Consider the following 21,421-nt stretch of genomic DNA (forward strand, 5'->3'; position numbering starts at 1 on the left):
GCAGAACACGGCCCTTGGCCCTCAATGTTGCACCGACCTGTGAACTATTAGATTAGATTCCCTACTGTATGGAAACAGGCCTTTCAGCCCAACAAGTCCACACTGACCCTCCGAAGAGTAACCCACCCAGACCCATTTCCCTCTGACTAATGCAACTAACACTATAGGCAATTTAGACTAGATTAGATTAGATTAGATTACTTACAGTGTGGAAACAGGCCCTTCGGCCCAACAAGTCCACACCGCCCCGCCGAAGCGCAACCCACCCATACCCCTACATCTACCCCTTACCTAACACTACGGGCAATTTAGCATGGCCAATTCACCTGACCTGCACATCTTTGGACTGTGGGAGGAAACCGGAGCACCCGGAGGAAACCCACGCAGACACGGGGAGAATGTGCAAACTCCACACAGTCACCCGAGGCTGGAATTGAACCGGGACCCTGGTGCTGTGAGGCAGCAGTGCTAACCACTGAGCCGCCATGCCGTCCAACTATTCTCAGCTCGTCCCCCTACACTACCCCAAAATCATCCATGTGCTTATCTAAGAATTGTTTAAATCTCCCTAATGTGGCTGAGTTGACTACATTAGCAGGTAGAGCATTCCACACCACCATTTAACATGCTCCTGGCTGACCTTATCCTGGTCTCAGCTCCACTCTCTTGCCTGCTCTCCATAGCCCTTTATCCCGCTTTTCATTAGAAACACATATTATTTCTTTCTTGAACCTGTTGAATGATTCTATCTCCACTGCACTCTGAGTTCCACAGACTCAAAACCCTCTGAGAGAAATAGTTTCTCCTCATCTTAGTTTGGAACCTACCTCCTCAGACTCTACAGATGTAGTTTTTTGAATGCATTCCGAGAATATCGGCATCACTGGCTGGGCCAGCATTTTCTGCCAATCGCCAATTGCTTGTGGAGCAGTTAAGTGTCCATTATGTTGCAGTGGGTCTGGAGTTGCATGTAGGCCAGACCAAGTAAGGATGGTAGATTTTCAGCTGGGTTTTCCCAACAATTATTGTAACCATTGGACGCTAACTTCCAGATTTTAATTAATTCAATTTCCACCAGCTACCATGGTGGGATTTGAACCTGGGAATTACCTGGATCTCTGGATTAATAGACTAGCACTAATATAAATAACTCTATCTCCTCCCCTTAAGTTAGGTTTTTAGAATAAAGAGTTGGTGTTGGTTCCAGACCATGTACAACTCCAGATTTGGTTGTTTCAGCTAAATGCAGTGAAGCTCATGTGTATCTGAGCTCCAGGAAGAAACTATTGCAGTTCCAGTTTGAAGTCCTGAGTGACATAATCCTATAGAGGTGTAAGACTCAAGGATACTGCTATGAGCACGATATGAGAGGTACTTTGGGCACTTTGAGAGGTACGAGGGATGTTTTATGTGCTATATAAAAATCGCTTGTTTCTTATCGATTTGTAAAGGAGTATTTTGGGATTAATTGGACTTTACTTTCACAGTGTGTTTAAAACCTTTGAACTTGTACTAAACACAGAGGGTTTGGATTGTTCTATTTTATCTTTGTTTATTTTGTAAAAAAAAATCTTCAGTTTTGATATTGAAGCAAAATCTATTGCATTGTGTGGTTATTTTTCAGCAAGAGACCACTTCATTAAAACCAAATAAATGAAAGTCATGATCTACCAAGCTCAGTCACTGTCTGGGATCTGACTTTGATAACGGGTCAGTTGGGGGCCAGTTTATAATGATGATGCAATCAAAACAAGCTATCAGAATTCGCAACCTAGTTATACACAAGCATTAAGATAAAAAATAAAAGCTAAAGTAATAACATGATTGCATAATTATGAATATTTCAGTATGCAAATAAATACAGCAGGCTGGAAAATGTGGGTCTCCAAAATTTACAGCATAAAAAGGAAAGGTCTACTTAATGTTGAATTTCGTTTGAAAGCACATAAATCACGTTTCATGAGGGTGAGTTCAAAATAATTGGCAAAAGAATTAGTGGGCAAAATATTCTGTTAATTTTTCAAGCAAACTAAAAATGTGATGTACTATTCCATTGCATCTTTCATGAAACAAAGAGATTTCAAAGGGGACTAATTTGCACAGTTATGGTACATAAATAGGGATTTGGGACCAAATTAAACAGCTATTTTAACAGATCAACAAACACATTATAAGCCTAATGGTCCATTTTTTGTACTGTAAGATTCTACAAACCTAAGGCTGACAAAAAAAAGAACATTGTAAATGCCAGATACCAAATATTTCACAGAGAAATGATAGGCTCATTGTTTCAGCCTGTCCCTGTGCAATTGTACTTATTTCTTCCAATCCCAAAGTTAAATCTTCATTCCCCAACCACATTCTAGAAGATTATATTTTGTCTCTTGCTTGCATCCCAGTGCAGTTGCTCCAAGATATCTAATATCTTTTCCATTTCTAGATATGCTTGCATCAATGATTGTACATTCTCATGCCTAAGCTCTGAAATGCCCCCCCTAAAATTCTCATTTTCATTTCCAAGTCCCTTATCATTCTCTATCCCTATATCCCCCTCCAGCATCACAACCCACAAAGCTCTCTGTGTTCCTCCAAGTTTGGCTTCTTGAGCACCTGCGATTTTAGTCATTTCCACCATTGGCTGCCAATGCATCTAGAAGTCTCCATCCTAAAACTTTCTGCCTATGAGAAATTCCTTAAAACCCACCCCTTTGTCCATATTTTTGGTCACCTAGCTTGATATATGCTGTTGTATCTCAGTGTCAAATTTTGTCTAGTAATTCTCTGGTCAAGAAGTTTTTGGACATTAAAGGCACTATATAAATGCAAGATACTGTTGTTTTCCAGGTCCACCCGGTCCTCCAGGAGGTGTTGTGGTGAAAGAAATTAACGATAGTTCGGTGCTACTGAGTTGGAGCAGAGGCTATGATAACCACAGTCCAATTGGCAAATACATAATACAAGCCAGGACATCACTCTCTGATGAATGGAAGGCTGTCAGAACAGGTACAACCAGCACTGTCCTCGATATATTCTCCCTCTTTAAAGGCTTTGGGGGTGATGATGCCATTTGTATTCGTTTTTCAGAGACAAAGGCAAACGCGTTAATGTTTTATTAGCCACATTGTTAAGTTTGTTAATGTCTTTACTTAAGGTTAGGAGAGACAGATGATGGTTATTAATTACATCCATAGAGGCAGGGCTGTTGTGGTGCAGTGATAATGTCTCTACCTCTGAACCTGAAGGTCTATCTCTGAACAGGTTGATTAAAAGGAATCCACATGTAGGGGACAGCAGGGATAGTGGGTGTGGGATGAAAGGTGTGAGGTTGAGGAAATCAATATATTCTAAAAGAAAAGATACATCTCCTGTTTTCAGTCTTGTCCATTGGCTTGAAATCTATTAACCTTGGTTATCGAGGCAAATTCTCAGAACAAATAAAATGTTACTGAATTTAAATTTTAATTTTAATTCAGGGAAAGGTGCACCCACACTTTCAGCTTTGGCAATCCAAAAAATATGAAGTTAATCATTTTTAGCAATGTTTCACATATGAGACTTTTAAATGGGTGTTCTAATATGGTAGCGTTCGTCATATTATTTAAGGGAATGAAAAATAAAAGTTGTCCATTGACTTCGGAAACCAAGAAAATAAAAAAAAGTATGGTTAAAAGCACTTCAGCAGCTGCAACATTGTCACTCATAGAAGCCATGATGTGGAGGTGCCTGTGTTGGACTGGGGTGGACAAAGTCAGAAGTCACATGACACCAGGTTATAGTCCAACAGGTTTATTTGAAATCACAAGCTTTTGGAGCGCTGCTCCTTCGTCACTTCACCTGATGAAGGAGCAGTGCTCCAAAAGATTGTGACTTCAAAATAAACCTGGCATCGTGTAACCTCTTACCAGTAGAAAAGGATGTCATGGAGAAAAATGTTGTGGACTGACCTGCATTGTGAAGGAACTGTTGGAAAGAAAAGAGATTTCTAAATAAAACAGATTGAGACAAGCTATCAATTGTCAGATTATTTCACCTAGAAAAGTTCTAACCTGAAGGAATGATTAGATATCTTCAAAGTGGAGCAACTTGGGTTACAATGAAAATATGGGATAGTGTGTTATCAGAATATAGATGGTAATTTTGTCTTTAATCACTTTTGTATTATTTCTGCATGTGGAAAAAATGACTTGAAAAGAATTGGGAATACAGGATCTATTAATGATTGGTTGTGTAATACTGTGCAATGTGAAGGATGCATAAAACACATTTTGTTTTAAGTACTCGTGAGAAGTCTGAAATTAAAAATTGGAATTGAAACAAAAGGGGAGAATCTGATCCTTTTGCCTAATCTCTTAGGAGAATCATTTTTTTCAAGTTCTTCAATAACTGCAAAAAGATTACTATAGTTGCTGGAAAAGTATTGAAAACAAAAAATGCTGGAAATCGCAGCAGATCAGGCAGCATCTATGGATTTTATTTTTGTTTTCAGAAGATTAAGTTAGTCTCTTTTTTTGTTTTTGATGGTACTTGTGGTGGTTTCATTTCTCATAAAGGGACTGCCAAGTCCACCCTCCACACTGTTGAGACTTCAAGTGCAAAGGTGTTATGAATTTTCCCAGTGACTACACTGTACTGCCAACAACCAGCATGGTTGTGGAGGTGGGGTGGAGGGAGATTACTGAAATCAATCATTTCAAATTCACCACAGCAAGATTTCTAGCTGATCCACACAAAAGGCCAAAGCAAAATTTACCAGGAGCAGCTTGTTGGGAATGTAGACCTTTCTTTTATCTGGAATAATTGGCTGTGGGTGGCAGTGCGGAGGAGGAGAATGCTGTTTGTTTGTTTTTTTTTGTTCTGCTGGTGTTGCATCTCATGAAGATATTGAACTTTCAGATGCAGGAGAATGTTCAAGGATTCCCAGACCTCGGGCGACTGTGTGGGCTGAGGCAGCAAACCCAGCCTACACAGCACTCCAGATTGCCTTACAGATTCCACAAACTGAAGGTTAATCACTAGGCAACTGCTACAACCAAGAACCCAGAGAAAAATTAAAGGGCTTGCAGAATTAAGGGCAGTGAAAGACCCATTTATGTTCTAATTTTGTTTCAACACATCATTTGATTTGAAAGCTATGGCTCAGTTTGTGCCCACTGAAGCCCTCTCCAGAGACATAATCCAAGGCTGGTTAGAGATAATGTGTAAAGGTATGGGGACAAAGCAAGAAATGAGCACTGGATAATGATGCTCATTTGGAGCACTGGTGTAGATAGAATGACCTCCTTCTGTACAGTAACACTTCTGCAATAACCTTTTTTTTGTAATGTGTCAATGAGATTGTGGGTGTCATTGGCTGGGCCAGTGTTTATTGTCCACTCATATTTGCCCAAAGAGGCAACCACATTGCTGTGGGTCTGAAGTCAAAAGTAGACCAGACTTCCTTCCACAGAAGAAGTTAGTGAATTGATTGGGTTGTACAACAATGGTTATGCAGCCATGTTGAACTTGGGCAGTGTTGCAGAGCAGAAAGACCGAGAGACTCAGGTACATAATTCTTTGAAGTTTGCATCACTGTAGACAGGGTGGTTAAGTAGGCATTTAGCACGCTTGCCTTCTTTGCTCAGACCTTTGAGTAAAGGAGTTGGGAAGTCATATTGAGGTTGTACAGGACATTGGTGAGTCCTCTTGTGGAGTACTGTGTCCAGTTGGGGATCACTGGTCCAATGATGTTAGCACTACATCACCACCACCCCAGCAATGAGAGCAGGCTGCAATGTTGGAGTTGTGATTTTTCAGATGACACATTAAACCAAGACCCCATCTGCCTGCTCAGATATAAAAGATCCCACTGATGACAGACGAACAGGGGAGTTATCCCCAGTGTCCATTCCAATATTTATCCAGAATTATAAAAATAAATATCCAACCATCCTGAGGGGTTTCGGCAGGGTAGATGTTTCCACTAGTAGGACTCTCTTGAACTCTCTTGGGATTAGTTACAGAATAAGGGATGCTATTTTCAAAGTGAGATGTGAAGGGATTTCATCTCCCAGAGGGTAATGAATATCTGGGACTCTGTACGCCAGAGAGCTGTGGAGGTTAGATCACTGGTAGTATTTAAAAAGGAGGGTGATAGATTTTTGAGCTATCGAGGAGTTGAGGGCTATGAGGAACTTGCATAGTAGAGGAGTCGAAACCTGGGACAGATCAGCCTTGATCTTATGGAATGGTGGGGTAGGGTGGGCTTGAGGGTATGAAGGGCCTAACTTGCTCCTATTTCTTATAGTCATCGAATTATGGAGTCAGACAGCATTGAAAGAGACCCTTTGGTCCAATCAGTCCACACCGACCATGTTCCGAAACCAAACCATTCCCCCCTGCCTGAACTTGGCCTATATCTCTCCAAACATTTCCTATTTATGAACTTATCCAAATGTCTTTTAAACATTGTAACTGTACCTGCGTCCACCTCTTCCTCTGAAAATTCATTGCACACACAAACTACAGTGTCTGCAAAATAGTTACCTCTCATGTATTTTTTACACCTGTCTCCTCTCACCTTAAAAGTATAATGCCCTGTCTTGAAATACCCCACCCTCACGAAAATACACCTGCCACTCTCTTTATTTATACCCTCATGATTTTATAAACCTCACTCTCCTATGCTCCAGTGAAAAAAATCCCAGCCTGTTCAAACTCTCCTTAAAGCTCAATCCCTTCATTCCCAGCAACATTCTAGTAAATATTTTCTCCAGCTTAATAATATTCTTCCTATAACAGGGCGACCAGAACTGGACACAGTACTCTAGAAGAGGTCTCACCAAAGTCCTGTACAACCTCAATATGACGTCCCAACTCCTTTACTCAAAAGTCTGAGCAATGAAGGCAAGCGTGCTAAATGCCTACTTAACCACCCTGTCTATGTGTTCTTATGTTATCATATTGCTGTCTGTGGATTCTTAGTTAGAAACAGATGCTGGAATCCAAAGTAAACAAGCAAGAAGCTGGAAAAACACGGCAAGCCAGGCAGCATCAGGAGGTAGAGAAGTCAATGTTTCGGGCATAACCCTTCCTCAGGACTGGGTGGTAGGTGTAAGGTCAGCTGCAGATAAAGGGGGCGGGTGTGTGGGGGAGGGTTTTGGGTGGGGAGACGGATGAATGGGCGGGGTAGTGATAAGTGAACACAGGTAGACAGTACAGCCCGGTTGGTCAATGGGAGGAATTAACCTGGTCGGTGGCTAGAAGGAAGGGGTGGTCAGAGGAATGGTACTAGGAGGACGGACTGGAAAGGAAATCGGAGGATGGGTTGGAAGGTTAATTGAAATTTGAGAATTCAGTCAAGAGTCTTCCAGGCTGCAGGCTGCCCAGGCAGAAGATATGGTGTTGTTCCACCAATTTGCGGTCTGATTCGCTGTGGCAATGGAGGAGGCCAGGGATGGTCAGAGGTAAAAACAATGACTGCAGATGCTGGAAACCAGATTCTGGATTCGTGGTACTGGAAGAGCACAGCAGTTCAGGCAGCAGGATGCTGCCTGAACTGCTGTGCTCTTCTAGCACCACGAATCCAGAATCAGGGATGGTCAGATCAGAGAGGGAGTGGGAAGGGGAATTGACGTGGGTGGTCAGCCCCTGTTTACGTTTGGTCTCGCCGATATCGAGAAGACCACATCGGGATCACCGGATGCAGGAAGCTAGGTCGGAGGAGTGGCAGCTGAACAGTGGATTCTTGGCTGAGCACAAATTGACTGCAGTGTTTCCCAAATTACAACAGTGATTACTCTCCAAATGTGCTTAATTGGTTGTAAAGCTCTTAGAGACATTTGATGGTTACGAAGAAACATGATCTAAATCCCTTTCTTTTATTGATGCAGACATAGGGAAAGGAAAAAGCATTGTTGGACTCGAAACATTAACTTTGCTTTCTCTCCACTGTTGCTGCCAAACTTGAGTTTCTCCAACAATTCCTGAGAGGGAAGGGAAGTTGTTTTGAGGGCATGTGATGAAACCTCCAGGAATGCACCGACTGAGGTTTGTCAATGCCTCCTGCCCATCAAGTAGTTGAAACACCACACACGTGCCTCCCCACCTTTCCCTGCATCACATTCCTGACAACTAGAGGCATGGAACTATTAGAAGTGATATGGTTAGGGTTAGGTGGTCATTTGGCCCAACTGGTCTATGCTAACACAAAGGTAAAAACAATGACTGCAGATGCTGAAAATCAAATACTGGATTAGTGGTGCTGGAAGAGCACAGCAGTTCAGGCAGCATCCAACGAGCAGCGAAATCAACGTTTCGGGCAAAAGCCCTTCATCAGGAATAAAGGCAGTGAGCCTGAAGCATGGAGAGATAAGCTAGAGGAGGGTGGGGGTGGGGAGAGAGTAGCATAGAGTACAATGGGTGAGTGGGGGAGGAGATGAAGGTGATAGGTCAAGGAGGAGAGGGTGGAGTGGATAGGTGGAAAAGAAGATAGGCAGGTCAGACAAGTCAAGGAGACAGTAACTGAGCTGGAAGTTTGAAACTAGGATGAGGTGGGGGAAGGGGAAATGAGGAAGCTGTTGAAGTCCACATTGATGCCCTGGGGTTGAAGTGTTCCGAGGTGGAAGATGAGGCGTTCTTCCTCCAGGCGTCTGGTGGTGAGGGAGCGGCGGTGAAGGAGGCCCAGGACCTCCATGTCCTCGGCAGAGTGGGAGGGGGAGTTGAAATGTTGGGCCACAGGGCGGTTTGGTTGATTGGTGTGGGTGTCTCGGAGATGTTCCCTAAAGCGCTCTGCTAGGAGGCGCCCAGTCTCCCCAATATAGAGGAGACCACATCGGGAGCAACGGATACAATAAATGATATTGGTGGATGTGCAGGTGAAACTTTGATGGATGTGGAAGGCTCCTTTAGGGCCTTGGATAGAAGTGAGGGAGGAGGTGTGGGCACAGGTTTTACAGTTCCTGCGGTGGCAGGGGAAAGTGCCATGCTAACACAAAGACATCCCAATAACCTTTCTAATCCCATCTTCCTGCACACGGCCCATAGCCCTGCAGTGTACAGATGCAGGTACTGTTTGAAAGAGTTTAGGGTCTCAGCAACTCAGGCAGCACATTCCAGACACCCACCACCCTCTGTGTAAGAAAGTTTTTCCTCAAGTCTCTCTAATCCTTCTGCCATTCAGTGTGAATCTCTGACCCTTGGTTTTTGAATTCTCTGCCAAGGGAAACAGGTTGCTCCTGTCTACTCTTCTGGAGTACTGTGTGCAATTTTGGACACCCTGTTATAGGAAGGATATTAATAAACCAGATTTATCAGGACGTTGCTGGAAATGGAAATTTTAAAAATATATGAGGGACATCTTTTTACACAGACAGTGATTCGTGTGTGGAATGAATTTCCAAAGGAAGTGGTGGATGCAGGTACAGTTACAACATTTAAAAGACATTTAGACAAATATGTGAATAGGAAATATTTGGAGGAATATGGGCAAAGTGCAGGCAGGTGCGACTAGTTTAGTTTGGGAACATTGTCAGCATGGACTGGTTGGACCAAAAGGTCTGTTTTCATCCTGTATGAATCCAAGACCTCAATCGTTTCAACCCTCAGCCTTCTCTGTTCCAAGGAAAATGACCCCGACCTCTCCAATCACTCCTCCTACATACAATTCCCCAGCTCTGGCAATATTCTGGTAAATCATTTCTGCACTCTCTCCAGAGCAGTTCTGACCTTCCTGTGATGTGCTGACCAGAACTGCACACAATACTCCAATTGTGGCCTCACCTTTCTGAACTGACACTTTTTGAGCCGCTGGGTTTTTGGCAAGTAAGGCCCCTGTTTACTTTTGAAAATCGGAGCCTAACATCACAATGCAGCACCCTGAATCAATCGGAACTGTCTCTCACTGCAGGCACACAAGGTGTCTCAATGGAACTGGGGCAGGTAGTTAGCAATGTCCAGTAAAATCATTGCCAGCATTCTCAAAGATCCATCCCACCCTGGCATTGCTTTTCTACAACCTCTATTATCAGGGAGAAGGTACAGAAGCCTGAACACATGTACCAGCCGGTTTCAAAACAGTTTCTACCTTACTGTTGTTAGAATACTGAATGGACTCACAAACTCTTAATATTCACCTGTACCTGTGTTTTTGATTTTGCTGCTGTTTACCTAATATTTACTTACCTATGCTACTTAACTCTGATCTGCCTGTATTGCTCGCAAAACAAAGCTTTTCACTGTGCCTCGGTACACGTGACAATAAATTCAATTCAATTACATTCAATTCAAAATACTGCCAATGCTAGAAAATGGGAAACTAACACAGAGAATGGCTATCATGAGGGGACATAATTTAAGGTGATTGGAGGAAGGTTTAGGGGAGATGTCAGAGGTCAGGTCTTTACACAGAGAGTGGTGGGTGTATGGAATTCACTGCCAGCGATGGTAGTGGAGTCAGAGACATTAGGGACATTTAAGTGACTCTTGGAGAGGCACATGGATGAGAGTAAGATGAAGGGTATGTAGGTTATTTTGATTTGAGGGTAGGATAGAAGGTTGGCACAACATCAAGGGCTGAAGGGCCCATACTGTGCTGTACTGTTCTATGTTCTATGTTGTGGAATGCTGAAAAAATGCTGCAGGTCTGAAGAGGACCTAGAAAAATTAACTCCATTTCTCAGTCCACAGATGCAGCCAGACCTGCTGGGTTTCTCTAGTGTTCTCTGAGTTCGATGAAGTAAAATTGAATTGAATTAGCTTTATTCTTACATGTACTCACAGAAGTATACTGAAAAGTTTGCAAGTTGTCACTACAGCACCATTTCGGGTACAAAGGTACCGAGTTACAGAATCTTAGATACAAAGCAGAAAAATAAGGAAAACAAAGTTAAGAAGTTAAATGTTGCAGTTCACTTTCACACTTTTGCAAATTGATTATCCACACAATAAATATTGTACATCTTTCCGCCCACTGCAACTCCAATACTCGTTCAGCTGAAAAAAATGTGCAGTGTGTATGTGCGGCACAGTACGCAGTCACGTATTATCCGTGGCACAGTTAGCTGTTTTCACCGTTTGTGAAAATCACTGACTGTGATATTCTTAGGGAACACACACCTGCTCACCTCCCCTCTCAACTCCCACCTCCACCTCCCCACCTCCCCCCCCCAATCCCCCCACCCACCTCCCCACTCCATTCAAGTTGACATTTCCCTGGCCCCTAGTGCCAAGGACATCCTGGGGTTTTAGCCCCATGAACAAATTGCCCCAAGGAGATAAAATTTGGATGTAAGCACTGAGAACTGATCACCAAGTGTGGGCATTGCAGCTAAACCCAACCCCACCTCTCTGCTGTCCTGGGCTTCCCAACCACATGCTCTTCAGGAGCATTCGGCCATGACGGGGAAGGGGGTTCCTGGCAGATGTAGCCCATAGTGGTAGCAGCTTTGACAGGCAACAGAGTGGCTTGCATTTATGTAGCGCCATTCACAGCCTCAGAGTATCCCGCAGCCCTTGTCAGTCACTTAAGTTTCTTCTGAAGTGCAGTCAATGTGAAATGCAATGTAGGAAAATGAGCATCAAATTGCACACAGCAAGGTCCAACAACTAGCGATGCCATGTTTTTTTTTGGTTGAAGGCTGGGGACCCCAGAGAGAATTCCCTTGCTTATCCTCACAATTTTGCAGTAGGATCTCTTACATCCACGTAAGTGGAGAACTGGGGTGTCGATTCAATCAATCATTTGGAAGGTGACATCTGCAATAGTGTGGTACTCACCCCACGACTGGGTGTGCCAGTCTGGATGCAATGCTCAGCTTCCTGGAAGGGGAGCACATGGCATTCTCGCTCCAAAGCGAGGGGGATACCCACTGAGCCACAGATGATCCAAACTAGAAGCAGTAACTGGGATCTTGCTCTTCATTAATGGTTCAGTAGACATTTGTTCACCAGTAGTTGCAGGTTTTCAGTAAAAACTGAAAGTAATGTGGATATTGTAAATCAGAAGCAAAAACAGAAATTGCTGGAAAAGCTCAGAAGGTTGGCAACATCTGCGGAGAGAAATCAGAGTGAATGATTCAGATCCCGTGACCCTTCCTCAGAACTGATGGTAGCGGGGAAAGTGTCATTTTTATTGCAGAAGATAGGGTGGAGGGAGGGGGGTAAGGAATAAACGATAGGTGATTGGGGATAGAGCCCAAAGAGAGAGAATAGTTGGAGAGAGTGGGCAGTGATCTAGCTTGGAAGGTGAATAGCTGTTAATGGGGACTGTTAGTGGCTAACAGTGGGTGGTGTGTAACAGCAGACAATGTGATAACAAGGCTTGGTGTGTGGGGATTGGGGTAAGGATACGGGAGAGCTTGAGCCCTAAAGTTATTGAACTCGATTTTGAGTCCAGAAGGTTGCTGTGTCCCCAAGCTGGAAATGCAGTTTTTGTTCCAATTTGTGCAGTGGCCAATGTCTAACTCTTCCCTTTTGAACTGCACCTGACAAGTTCCGCAACACATCGAGGGCAATGCGGAGACGGCCTGGGTAATCAACCTCACGCCATGGATGGATTATGAATTCCGAGTCATCGCGAAGAACATCCTGGGGACCGGTGACCCCAGCCTGCCCTCACAAACGATACGCACCAGAGAAGCTGGTAAGTAGCCTCGCTTTTGGCACCACCAGCCTCCAGTTGTGACCCCATAGTGGCTTTTTACCGAAACTTGATACAAATGCGGAGGACCCCAGCCACCGTTGGCGCTCTGCAACAAAGGTTAAAATAAAAAGCTGTAGGTGCTGGGAATTGGAAACTCAGCAGATCAGGTAGCATCAGTGGAGAGAAAGAGAAAGAGAGAGAGCTATCAGCTGGATTTTCATCTTCGTGGTGGTAGAGGGAGTCAGTAAAATTCCTAGAGCTTGACGCAGTCACTTTGAGGCAAAGTGTGCTCAAGAACAGAATTGGCAGTGGGTTGCAGTCAGGGCAGCTGAACTGGGAAATCTTTCAGAGACAGACTCTGGGGTTCACACACACCAGCGTGGGCTGTTTTAAAGGCTTGGCTTGATGCTGTGGGGCTTCACTTCAATGATAATAATGAAATGAATGTCCCCTAATCCTACCCCTTGAACACACTCACACCCCACCGCAAAACCCCACCCACACCCCGCCATACACATTTGCCATGTACCAGTCATCTGTGCTCCAGGACATCTCTGTATGAGTTCCTCAGGGTAATGTCCTAAGTCCAGTCATCTTCAGTTGCTTCATCAATGACCCCTCCATCATTACGGTCAGAAGTGGAGATGTTCGCTGATGATTGCACTATGTTCAGCATCATTCCTGAATCCTCAGATATTGAAGCAGTCCATATTCAAATGCGGCAAGATCTGGGCAATATCCAGGCTTGGTCTGACAAGTGACAAGTAATATTCATACTACACAAATGCCAGGCTATGACCATCACCACCAAGAGACAATCTAACCACCACCCCTTGACATTCAATGGTGTTACCATCACTGAATCCCCCTCTATCAACATCCTGGGAGTTATCATTGATCAGAAACTCAACTAGACTCACCACATAAATGCAGTGGCTGCGAAATTGGTCAGAAGCTGGGAATACTGTGACAAGAAACTCTCCTCCTGACTCCCCAAAGCCTGTTCACCATCTACAAGGTACAAGTCAGCTGCAGCCCCAACGACACTCAAGAACCTTGCCACCATCCAGGACAAAGCAGCCCTCTTGGTGGCGTTACATCCACAAGCATCCATTCCCTCCACCACCAATGCTAAGTAGCAGCAGAGTATGTACTATCTACAAGATATACGCAGAATTCACTAAAGAATGCTGTCCTTCCAAGCCCATGACCACCTCTATCTAGAAGGACAAGGGAGGCAGGTACATGGGAGCACCACCCAAGTTCCCCTCCAAGCCACTCACCATCCTGACTTGCAAATATATCGCTGTTCCTTCACTCTTGCTGGGTCAGAATCCTGGGATTCCCTCCCTAAGGGCATTGTGGATCAACCCACTGCAGGTGGACTGCAGCGGTTCAAGGAGGCAGCTCACCCCCACCTTCTTAAGGGGCAACTAGGGATGGACAGTAAATGCTGGCCCAATCAGCAACTCCCACATCCCAAAAATGAATAAATAAAAAAATAATTTATGCTACTTATGCCTCTCTACTCTTACGTCCCCTATACCCAGTTATTGCATTTCCATGCCCACTGACTCACTGTACTCTATATATAACCACTGAATTCTATAGGGAAATAGTTTCTGTAAAAAAATGCCTTAACAAAGTCATTCATGGTTTCTTGCTATGTTTTAAAAACAGGTCCGTTAATTACAGGGCATTGGAAAGCCAATTATCAAGAACCTTCAAAATATCACAGCAGATGCTGCAGGCACTCGAAACTTCAATTTTGTGTAAATAAATGCAGCAGATTTTTTTTTATTAACTGGCATCAATGAGACCAAGCATGTGCTGGTTTATCAAATATTCCAGATAATCAGGAGGTACACATAACCAGAGTAAACCCTGACTAAGACAGCAGCATCTTTTAAAACATCTATGTAAGATCATCAACACACCTTCTAAAATCAATGAAAAACCACACAGTAAGCAATAAAAATATAGTGCAGCATAAATACTCATAGATCACGGTATTTGAGGTAAACAATATTTGCCAGTAAATCAAGAGTGCCAGTTGATAAGATGCTGGTTAAAACCAAGTTTGCTGAATTGTGTTAATGGCAGCAGAGAACTAGATCTGTCAAACTGGTAATGTTTTCCTTGGGGGTCAGATGTGCTAATAGTCTAATGGATACCCAACCTCTCAGCCAAGAATACATCATGAGCCAAATGAAGCTTTTGTTTATCTTGATGCTGGATATGGTCTCTTAGACAGCTCCTTTCTTACAGTTAAGTATATTCCAATTTGTGTTTCCTAGCTCCAACAGTTGCTCCATCAAACATTAGTGGAGGAGGTGGAGATCAGCACGAGGTGACCATGTTGTGGACGGTATGTATTAAAAGGGGTTCACATCTGGAACTGGGAGGATCCCAGGCTGTCCATCTGAAAACCACAAGATATAGATTAGAAGCAGAGATTCAAGACAAAAGTAATTCCTTTGTTTTCGACAGTGAAAGGCAAGGCCTTTAATGTCTCTTCCTTCTTGCCAACACGTCAGGGACAAATACACAAATACAAAACAAAAATCACAAATGAGGCTAAAGGTTGCCTGAATACTTTGCCCCATAGAGCAATGACTTTGTGGTCTTTTTCCTTATTTTATCTCACCTTATCAGCTGGTGATTAGCTTCCACTCCCTTCTATCCATGTACTAATCAACTTCCCGTTATATTAATTATACTCTCGTCTCTGCCATTTTCTACGGTAGCAAGTTCCACATTCTAACCTCTGTGTTTATAAAATCATGTTGGATATAGGTAAGGTGAATGACAAGGGTCTTTTCCCTAGGGTAGGGGATTTCAAGACCAGGGGGCATGTCTTTAAGGTGCGAGGGAAAAGATTTTAAAAAGACAGAAGGGACAATTTTTCTTTTAAGTGGAGGGTGGTTCATGTGTGGAATAAACTTCCAGGGGAAGTGATGGATGCAAGTACAGTTACAACAGTTAAATACCATTTAGATAAGTACATGAATAAAAAATGTTTGGAGGGATATGAGCCAAGTGCAAGCAGGTGGGAGTAATTCAGTTTGGGATTATGGTCGGCATGAACTGGTTGGACCAAAGGAAATATATCGCTCCAGACTCAATGGGCTGAATGGCCTAATTTCTGCTCCTATGTTGTATGGTCTTATGGAGACAGTGATATATCACAGTGTAACAGTGACATCAGCAATCATGTGCAAGAGATTGTGATGAAAGGATGGAATAGTCTGCACTAGTGGGGGAATGAGAGAGAATAGGATTTTGTCCAATTGTGTAAAGAAAAGTGTTTGCAGAAACCTATTGGGGCCAGAGACAAGTCATTGTTAGGTAAGGAGAAACTGTTACAGGTCACAAACTATCAGCAATGTCAAGGATAGACAACTCTCCAATGTGCAGAGCTGAACTCAAACCATGGAATTACCTGAAATGAAAAAAAAAAGGACTGTGGGAAGGAAAAGGGAATGGGATGAGCTGAACTGCTCTTTGAGAGAACTGGCATGGATTTAGTGGGCTGAAGGACCTAACTGTGCCAATACCATTCTGTGAATCTATTCGGTCACCTCTCCATCTTCTCCTTTCAAAGTTAAAGAGACGCATCTGGTCAGACTCACCTGATCATTATGAAATGCTGGGCCTCTAGATTTGGTTTCAGCATTTATGGAATCTGGAAAAGAAAGTTTCAGGCAGTTCCTGGACTCCAGGTCCTTTGGCTGAGAAATGCCTGTGAGTTTGGATATTGGAGGATGCCACGTTCATCCAAAATAAAACAAAGATGTTGGGAATCTGGAACAAAGCAGAAATTTCTGGCCTGGACTGGACCTGAAATGTTAACTCTGTTTCTCTCTCCACAGATGCCGCCAGACCTGCTGAGTTTCTCCAGCAATTTCTGCTCTTGCTTCACCTTCACTTGTGATGTGCCTGTGATTCAAGCACACACTGAAATGCCTATTTGAAAGTCACTGATGGATCACAGACAAATGTTAAAGATGAGGCTAGAATCACATGCACAAGTAAAGAACAGCTCCTCTGGGCGAAGCAGGGGCCCCATAGAATCATCGAAACCCCCACCCCCCACCCCGTCCAGTATGGTAGCAGGCTATTCAATCCACACCAACCCTCGAAAAAGCACCCCCACTCCATCTCTGCATTTCCCATGGTTAACCCACCAACCCCGCACATAATAGACAATTTAGTTTGGCCAATCCCCCTAACCTGCACACCTTTGAACTATGCGAGGAAAACCCACGCAGTTACGGAAAGAATGTGTAAACTCCGCACAGACAGTCACCCAAGGCTGGAATTGAACCTGGGTCCCCAGAGCTGTGAGGCAGCAGAGCTAACCATTGAGCCACAGGGCTGCCTCTGGGTGGGGATGAGGGTTTGAAATGCCTCTCTAAACGTTAAAAATCACACAACATCAGGTTATAGTCCAACAGATTTATTTGGTAGTACAAGCTTTCAGAGCGTTGCACCTTCATAAGGTACAAGGAACAGTCCTCCGAAAGCAAGTACTTCCAAATATACCTGTTGGACTATAATCTGATGTTGTCTGATTTTTAACTTTGTCCACCGCAGTCCAACACTGACATCTAGACATCACTTTGAAATGTTGACTTCCCTATTTAATAATGGATTCATTTCAGCCCGTGCCACGTGAGTACCAGAACGGTGATGGTTTTGGTTACATCATCACATTCCGAAAAGAAGGGACAAAGGACTGGAAAAATGCAAAGGTTCTGGGAGCTGATTCCTCACGATACGTTTACCGGAATGATACAATCGCATCATACAGCCGATTCGAAGTGAAGGTGAAGGCCTTTAACAATAAAGGGCAGGGGCCGTACAGTCAGAGTGCGATTGTCTACTCTGCAGAGGAAGGTAAGCCTGATGATCCCATCCCTCTGAAGTCACCTGCGCTCAAGTCCTGAATTTCAAAACATCATTTACATTTAGACAAGACAAACACTGGAAGGATGTTCCCAGTGACCAAGGAGTCCACAGTCTCAAGCATACGGGTCGGACTAAGATGAGGAAAAAAGTATTCACCCAGAGAGTGGGGAGCCTGTGGAATTGTCTGCCACAGAAAGCAGTCATGGTCATAACATTGAGTGTTTTCAAGAAGGCATTAGGTATAGTTCTCAGGGCTAAAGGGGTCAAAGGATGTGAGGCAAAAGCAGGAACAGGGGACTGAGTTGGATGATCAGCCATGATCCGACTGAATGGTAGAGAAGGCTTGTGGGGCGGAATGGTCTATGTTTTTATCTTTCTTCCCATACAGTTGGACAATTTATTCAGAGAACTACAGCATGTTAGGAGGTAGTTCAGCCCGTTATCTGTGGACTGGCTCTTGAAGTGAGCTATCCAATCGGTCCAATTGCATGCTCTTCATTGAGATAGAGACTTCAAAGGCAAGGATGAGTTGGAGAGGCTGGAGTTGTTCTCCATTGAGAACAGAATGGTAAAGGAAAATTTGACAGCGAGGGGTCTGAGCACGGTAGGTAAGGAGATTGTATTCCCATTGACAGAGGGGTCAAGACCTATAAGACACTGAATTAAGGTGATTAGCAAAGGTGAAATTGGGTAAAGTATTTTTATTCAGCAAGAGGTTGCAATCTGGAATTCACTGCCTGGGAATACGGTAGAAGCAGATTCCAATTTTTGTCTTTCCAAATTGAATTGAAGAAAGTGCAAGGAATGATTGCAGTGCTGTGGAGAGAGGGCAAGGGAGCGAGACTAATGGAATTGCTCTTACAGACAGCCAGAATGGTGAGATAGACTGAATGGCCTCCTATTTTGTAATCTTTCAATGATCCTCTCACCATCATTCAACAATTTTCTCCCAATCAGATATTAATCCGATTTCCATTTCAATGAGGCAATTGAGTCTACTTCCACCAGCCTATCAGGAGTGCAATCCAGGTTATATGCACCAAATATCAAAATTCTCCACATTTTCCACCTGGACATGATTTAGATTAAACCTGTGGTCCACGGCTTACTGACCTTTCTCTCAGGGGACACCGGTTCTCCTTACTTACTCTGTCAAAACTCTGCAAAGTTTTGAGCATTTTTACAAACTGCCCACGCCTTCTCCCAGCACCACCTTCCCAGCATCTCCAGTCTCTCCAGGTAACTTCCTCTACACCCAGGTTATCTCTCCAAGTAACTTCCTGCTATCCCCAGGTTATCTCTCCAAGTAACATCCTGCTATCCCCAGGTTATCTCTCCAGGTAACGTCCCACTATCCCCAGGTTATCTCTCCAGGTAATGTCCTGCTCTCCCCAGGTTATCTCTCCAGGGAATGTCCTGCTATTCCCAGGTTTTCTCTCCAAGGAATGTCCTGCTATTCCCAGGTTACATCGCCAGGTAACATCCTGCTTTCCACAGGTTATCTCTCCAGGTAACGTCCTGCTATCCCCAGGTTATCTCTCCAGGTAATGTCCTGCTATCCCCAGGTTTTCTCTCCGGGTATTGTCCTGCTATCCCCAGGTTACCTCTCCAGGTAACCCCTGACTGTGGGGTCTAGAATTAGGAAACATTGTGTTAGAGTAAAAGGGAGAGAATTTAGGACTGAGATGAGGAAGAACCTCTTTTCTAGAAGATGACCAATCTTCGGAGGAACTGTGGACATTCAATCATTGAGTAAGTTTAGTGGGAGATTGATAGATTTCTAGTTACTAATTACATCAAGAGATATGGAGATAATGCAGGAATATGGGCGTTGAGGTACATGATCAGTAATGATTTAGAATGGCAGTGCAAGCTCAAGGGGCTGAATGGCCTACTTTTCTGCTCCCAAATTCCTGATTGTGGATATCCATTTCTAGCAAATCCCTTGTGCATCCTCTCCAAAGCCTTGTCATTCTTCCGAAAGAGTGGCTTCAAGAATTGGACATGATGGACAATGAATGCTGCTTCAGCATGAGGAATCGTAACAGAAGGCAGTAAGACCAAATGGACATCCATTGCCTCACACCACCCTGAACTGTTCACCAAGAGAGTGAACGCTGGAAGTGTAAATCACATAATGCATCCTGTCCACAGGACGGAGGCCACTCATTGTACAGTCTGATGGTCCACTAACCTTCATACTCATCTCTCAACAAACTACTCACCAATCTTTCTTGCTCCCCTCAGAACCAAGTGTTGCCCCCTCTGAGGTATCAGCCCAAAGCCTGACCTCTTCTGAAGTCGAAGTGAGCTGGCGTGCTGTCGAACAGGTCACCATGAATGGTATTCTTCTGGGCTACGAGGTGAGTTGCTGATTGGTCAATCCCTTTTCCCATTGAACTGAGTGTTCTGTATGTGGTCAAATGCGATTTGTGAAACATGAAGATGTAACTGATCACATGACTCTGTCATAAGGCTCGGGGGGAGGATCTGATTGACAGGTATGGGGTTGGGGTGTGGGGGTGGGGGGTGGGGGTGTTGTTGGGGGCAGGGACAGAATTCAAAGTTTGGGGGAAGATTTGTAGCTCAGATGCTCGTTGTTGTGGTTCTGTTCGCCGAGCTGGGAATTTGTGTTGTAGACGTTTCGTCCCCTGTCTAGGTGACATCCTCAGTGTTGGGAGCCTCCTGTGAAGTGCTTCTGTGATCTTTCCTCCGGCATTTATAGTGATTTGAATCTGCCGCTTCCGGTTGTCAGTTCCAGCTGTCCGCTGCAGTGGTCGGTATATTGGGTCCAGGTCGATGTGCTTAGATTGAATCTGTGGATGAGTGCCATGCCTCTAGCAATTCCCTGGCTGTTCTCTGTTTAGCTTGTCCTATAATAGTAGGACACTAAACACTACATAAGACAAACAGGAAGACAGCTAACGGTCCGTATCCATGAACACCAACTAGCCAAGAAACGACATGACCAGCTATCCTTAGTAGCCACACACTCAGATGACAAGCAACATGAGTTCGACTGGGACAACACTACCATTATAGGACAAGCCAAACAGAGAACAGCCAGGGAATTCCTAGAGGCATGGCACTCATCCACACATCCAATCAATAAGCAAATCGACCTGGACCCAATATACCGGCCACTACAGCAGACAGCTGGAACTGACAACCGGAAGCGGCAGATTCAAACCACTACAAATGCCGGAGGAAACAACACAGAAGCGCTTCACAGGAGGCTCCCAAGCACTGAGGATGTCACCTAGACAGGGGACGAAACATCTGCAACACAAATTCCCAGCTCGGCGAACAGAACCACAACAGCAGGGACAGAATGAATTGAAAGCTGCTGTTCCCATGAGGTGAAGGCTCAGTAAGGAGGGGGGCATCATTTTAAAATGGAAGACAGGAGGTTTAGAGCAATTTGAGGAAAAGTCTTTTTACCCAGAGGGTGGTTTCTATTGACAGGAGAGACAAGGATCCAAGGGCACAGCCTCAGAGTAAAGGGACAACCCTTAAGAATGGAGATAAGAAGAAACATTTTAGCCAGAGAGTGGTGGATCTGTGGAATTCATTGCCACAGAAAAGGCTGTGGAGGCCAGGTTATTGAGTATATTTAAAACAGATACAGATAGGCTCTTGATTGCCAATGGAATCAAAGGTTGCAGGGAGAAAGTGAGCAAATGGAGGTGAAGAACCTATCAGCCATGATTGAATGGCAGAGCAAACTTGATGGGCCAAATGGCCTAGTTTCTGCTCCTATGTCTTATGGTCTTATGGGGCCTGGAATGTACTACTTAGGAGGGCAGTTGAGGTGGAAAACCTCACAACCTTCTGAAAATGATGAACACTTGAAAGGTCTAATATTCAGTGCTAATGGCTAAGTGCTAGAGAGTT

General features: G+C 44.1%; 1 protein-coding gene across 2 annotated transcripts in view; it reads left to right on the forward strand.

Annotated features, from left to right (window-relative positions):
- cntn2 (contactin 2) overlaps positions 1–21,421 on the forward strand; it is a 226,217-nt gene that overhangs the window by 183,070 nt on the left and 21,726 nt on the right. For both annotated transcript variants that reach the window (XM_072563850.1, XM_072563849.1), the window contains 5 exons: positions 2,845–3,003; positions 12,467–12,616; positions 14,914–14,984; positions 17,281–17,515; positions 19,775–19,890. In XM_072563850.1, the coding sequence (XP_072419951.1) occupies positions 2,845–3,003; positions 12,467–12,616; positions 14,914–14,984; positions 17,281–17,515; positions 19,775–19,890 (731 nt within the window). The remainder of the gene's footprint in view (positions 1–2,844; positions 3,004–12,466; positions 12,617–14,913; positions 14,985–17,280; positions 17,516–19,774; positions 19,891–21,421) is intronic.

Source organism: Chiloscyllium punctatum, chromosome 45, assembly GCF_047496795.1.
Source record: "Chiloscyllium punctatum isolate Juve2018m chromosome 45, sChiPun1.3, whole genome shotgun sequence".
Classification (NCBI taxonomy): Eukaryota; Metazoa; Chordata; class Chondrichthyes; order Orectolobiformes; family Hemiscylliidae; genus Chiloscyllium; species Chiloscyllium punctatum.